The sequence below is a fragment of the Quercus suber genome, unplaced genomic scaffold, assembly GCF_002906115.3.
Source record: "Quercus suber isolate HL8 unplaced genomic scaffold, Cork oak 2.0 scaffold_167, whole genome shotgun sequence".
NCBI classification, from domain to species: domain Eukaryota; kingdom Viridiplantae; phylum Streptophyta; class Magnoliopsida; order Fagales; family Fagaceae; genus Quercus; species Quercus suber.
Window position 1 is genome coordinate 652119 of NW_027071804.1, and position 5125 is coordinate 657243.

Consider the following 5125-nt stretch of genomic DNA (forward strand, 5'->3'; position numbering starts at 1 on the left):
TATCCAGAAAATAATACTTTTGTCTCTAGCCAAGCGAGAAGCATACAAGAAGTAAATAAAGCTAAATGCTAAATGCTAGCATTAAAAGTTCCAAAGCCATAAAGTACCAAAAGAAGAAAAGCCCACCATATAAACATCATCCTCACTCCACCACACCACAAACTCATTCCTATGAACTGTATTTTATTCCGGCACATATATTTTTATTATTATTAAAAACTCTAAAATTTGATTCTAGGCTTCTGCAATTTCTGCAGAATCTGCGGCAGCTAGAATCAACTCCGGTTGGATGGCTCCTGCATCCAGAGCGTTGGGAAGTCCCAGTGCCTTCAAGGCCAAGTGGGCAGCTTTCTGCCCTGAGATCATCATGGCACCAAATGTGGGTCCCTGCATTATCAAAAAGAAATTGCAATTACAAATAAATCACTTTCATCAATATTGCAGGCAATCTTTTTGCTCTTCCTAGCTAGTGGCATTTCAAAAGACAAAACTTTGAGGACCATGCATTCCCTTTCAAAAGGCAAATCTTTTTGTTCTTCCTAGTGGCATTTCAATAGAATTATTGCTTCATTTTAATTGGGTTTTCCATCACTTCATTTCACAACATATATGACAAAATTTTCAAACGATCACTGGAGAGATAAGCCAAAAAGAGACCACATTGACATGAGACCTTTATTGTGAGCTGTGACTCAGTTTTTGCTCTACTAGCTAAATTTGATTAGTCTAGCCCTTCGGCTTCCTAAAGTTTTGTTGGTGGCTTGAAAATCAATTATAGGAAAAGGGAAAGCTTAGCAGCAAAAGGAGGTGGTGGGGAGTGGAGAAGATAATTCTAGAATGATGAATGGACCACCTGCTCTTGCTACAAAGAAAACTTCAGGCAACCATACTGTGGCACTCACATATCTCTCTAATTGCTGTTGGGTCAGCGCCCTCTATCATTGAGGTTGTCAATATTAAGTTGGGTCCAATGTAATTGCCTTTATTCTCTCTCTCTCTCTCTTCATTACCTTCATAATTTCCTTAAAGGGTCAAGCCTCCCCATCATTTCTTTCTCATACCATTACATTAGTAACAAAATATCTAAGAGAATAAGAACAAAAAGGGCCTTCTGCAATTATGTACTTGGGACTACATCTATTTGCATTATATCCCATCTTCTATTTTCATATCTTAGAACATGGCATCCATATGCAACAAGGTTAAGATGAGTATCAATTCTGAATGTTACAACTAGGCATACAGAAACAAAGTTTAAGCATATTATAAGCTTATAGACACAGAATATATAAAAGAAATAACATACCATTCTTGGAGCTCCATCAATCTCAGCAACTTCCATCCCAGTAACAATCATCCCAGGCACAATTTCCCTAGTAAGCCTCACAATGGCATCCTCAGCTGTGTTCATGTCCAGTGCCTTCATTCCAGGTACGCTGTCAATCATCCCAATGCTCTTGAGCCTCTTGACCCCAGTGGCACCAAATGGCCCGTCGTGCCCACATGAGCTCACTACCACCTTAGCCTCCATGACATTGGGGTCCATGCATGACTGTGTGTCGTGGTTCATGGACACCAAGGCCCAGTTGGTCACCACCCCACCAACTCTTCCTTCCTTCACAATCAAGTCCTCGGCTGCCACCGCATTGAAGAGCTTGACATTGGGGCGAGCCAAGAGCTTGCTCATGATGGTTGAGGTGAAGAGAGCAGCGTGTTTGATCACAACATAGTTGTCTTGCTCATCGTACTCAACTTCAAGCTCGTCAAGGAAGAGATGAGCTGGTTTGCGTACAACCTATTTAGAAAATTTTAGTATAAAATTAAAGCTAAAATCTTTCATAAATCATAACAGTATAAATTTGGGGGACAGATTTTATTTGAGTAATTCAGCCACACACTTCACTTAAATATTTGAATAATAACTTCTTCTTTTTAAAAAAAAATAATCATTTGAAAGAGACACTCTTGTTTTCTTATCAGAGTCGTAAATAATAAGTATCTAATTGTACGAAGAGATCAATAATTATCATTATTCATTCCTTTTCTTTCTTTTCTTTTTCCTTTCACCAGCAAATTCAAGAGAAGTGAAAAGGAAAGGAAAATTTTCCTTCTTCCCTTGACGACTAAACATCATAAGCAATTAAATTTTTGCCTCATCTTTCTGACTTTCTTCTCTCTATGTTCATTTATTAGGGACACAAAATTTCAAGAATCTTCTTCACGTGATATGGCAAAGTGGTGCAAGTGATTGGCTAGTGTAAAGAAAACGTTGCTTCAGCCACAACTTGCCAGATCAACAATTGCGAACAAAAATTATGAAAATTTTAGTGTCCGATAGCATTACTCGCTTGCCAAACATGAACATAAAGCCACACACACAAATAAGTAGTAATTAATAGTCTCGTTCTGGTTAGTTTAGCTCGTGAATCTCATCTCTTTATTCAAAGCTCTTTTATCGACAGTTCCTACTGAGATGGGCCCACCTAACCCTTCTAATCATTTTTTTTTTTTTGGTAAAGCTTCTAATCAATTATTTAACATAAACAATCGGATAAACAAACCATAAACAAATTAATTTAAAACTAAATAAAAATTGCATCATGCCCATTATTCAAATGGACCACCCAAAAGACCCATATGCAAATAAATTAAAACTAAATAAAAATCGTATCTTTCTTAATCTATACACCTCCAATAACCCAATATGAACCGATAAAAAGAATACTTGGGATTCGTTTATCATTTTAACTCTTAAACCAAAACATGCAAAATATGATATGTTGAGATTTACGTACCATAGCAGAGAAGAGCTGACCACCGAGCCATGCACCGCCACCAGGGCTCACAGATTGCTCGATAATAGCCACTTGTACGGATGGGTTCTTGCTCAGTTCATAAGCGCATGAGAGACCAGCTGAGCCAGCACCGACCACGACCACATCGGTATCGGCGTAGGTGATCATGTCAGTCATGTACCTACGTGTCATCTCGCGTGAGACGATGGACTCCTTGATGGGCTCGAAGGCGAAGCCTTTAAGATCGTACGGCGGAGGAGAAGCGGACATGGAAATTGCATGTGGGGCCACGGAAGATTTGGCGGGTTGATGGACACGGAGAGAGGAAGGTGGGGCCAAAGGGGTGCCATGGAAGGAAGAGGAGTCGAAGAAAGCGAGGGTTTGAGGCTTGGAGGTGAGAGTGGAAGCCATGGTTGCCATTTTCAATGAGACTTACAAACGACAGAGCGTCTTAGGATCTGTTTGTGTGCGTGAGAGAGAGAGAGAGAGTGTCTGAGGTTGTTAAGATAATATGGAAGTAAAGAGGGTTTTTAAGGAGGAGTGGGGTGGAGAAAATATCAGGATGGTGAATGGTTGACACGTGCGGAGGGGATAGGATTTGAAGGGTCTAGAATGGCTGTATTGTTGTTACAAGTGGCACCCATGAAGTGGACCTTATAGTGAGAGACTGTGTTGACAGTGCGAGTGATACAACATTTTTAAGTAACGCTGGGCCAGTAACTTTGATACAATTTTGTGCTACAATTTACTACCTGATGAGTTTTGATTGGAATATACGGTACATTGACACACTCTAACTAATTAAAATTCTTCAGGCAAGTTGTGATATAAAATTATGTTAAAATTAGTGTCTCTTACTCATTTTTTTCAGCATTTTTTTTTTACAGTAGGAATTTACTAATTTGTTACAACCATAATAAACAAATTTGACTTGTTTTTCTTGTTTTTCGGTTAATTTAATTAGTAAAGTCTTTAACTAGCAGGAACAGAGGTATGTGTGAGCCTTGGGAGATTATCGCCCCCAATATTTTTTTTTTAAAAAAATTAGCATATATAAATATATATGTTTAAAAGATTAGATACATAAATTTTATATTTGGCCTTCCAAAATATTAAATTAGTCATTTCATATTGAAAATTTACTCAAAAATTTTTAAATTTAAAATAATCACCGGACTTATATGTGTTTAGTATTTTAATTTGCTTGTTTCATGTTTGAGACCCAAAGTTAAAAGTTTGAGACTTTAAGTTGTGAGTGATGTGTTACATTTTCACCCAAAGAAGTATTTGAGTGCTTGTTATCTTTTGTCTACGTGCTTGTATGTCTTAAATCTTTTTACATAAAAATACTAATTGAATTTTTCACCAAGAAGAATATTGTATAGAATAATTGTACTTCTATCTAGCTTTTCAATTTTTATTATAATTATGAAACAAACATTTTTAGTCTTAAATATTGTCAAAACTAGGTTTACAACAAAATAAAAGATTTTTTAAATTTATCGGATTCTTTGATTTTGTACTTTAAAAGAGAAATCGCTACAATACTGGGTACAATTTTGGCCCCCCAAAGCAATAATCCTGACTTCCTCCCTATGAACTGGTGAAGTATTTTATGGTCGAATGATTCCTGTTTATATCAAAAATCAATTGATATTTTGATCTAATAATAAAAAGCTTGCCTACACCAAAAACTATTTGATGTCTTGATCTGGTGATAAAAAGTAATCATCGTGAGCCTACCCCATAATTAAGTTAAAACTATCTCTTTAAAAAAAAAAAAAAGAAAGACTTGTTGAAGTGGTGGCTTGTGAGTTGGCATAATAAATTTCCTCAAATTAATAACAATTTATCATCTCAGTAGTGATAATAAATGCATAATAATGCAACAATATATAATGCTATATACAAACACAGACACAATTCTAATAAATGACTATTAATAACTATCATAATTATTAGATTTTGTATTTAAACCAACTAATAATATTAATAAAAGAGGAAAATATGTATATAAAAATAATAAATAAAGAGGGCAAATATCATATTATGTTAAACAATTCACAATTTATCACCTTAATGTATTATAAAATTAAGTATGCTTATAAATTTATTCAATTGTTAAGTTTTTTTTTTTTTAATACTATAATATATATAATATTTCTATAATACAATATAAAATCTGTTGTTTATAATTCACAACTGTGCTAGCCATTAATTTGATATATAATTTTTAATTTAAATTCTAATTTTATTCTATATTTAAACTCTCTATTAAAATTTTGACACTTCATTTTTTTCTTTAATTGGTATAATATATAGTTCTATAT

At 34.9% G+C, this 5125-nt stretch overlaps 1 protein-coding gene across 1 annotated transcript; it reads right to left on the reverse strand.

Annotated features, from left to right (window-relative positions):
• On the reverse strand, positions 1-3313 carry LOC111989411 (thiamine thiazole synthase, chloroplastic). Its single transcript, XM_024021192.2, has 3 exons — positions 2796-3313; positions 1307-1795; positions 1-387 (listed from the first exon to the last, which is right to left on the reverse strand). The coding sequence occupies exons 1-3, from the start codon at positions 3213-3215 to the stop codon at positions 235-237; spliced, it is 1062 nt and encodes a 353-aa protein (XP_023876960.1). The 5' UTR covers positions 3216-3313; the 3' UTR covers positions 1-234.
• Between the last annotated feature and the right edge of the window lie 1812 nt (positions 3314-5125).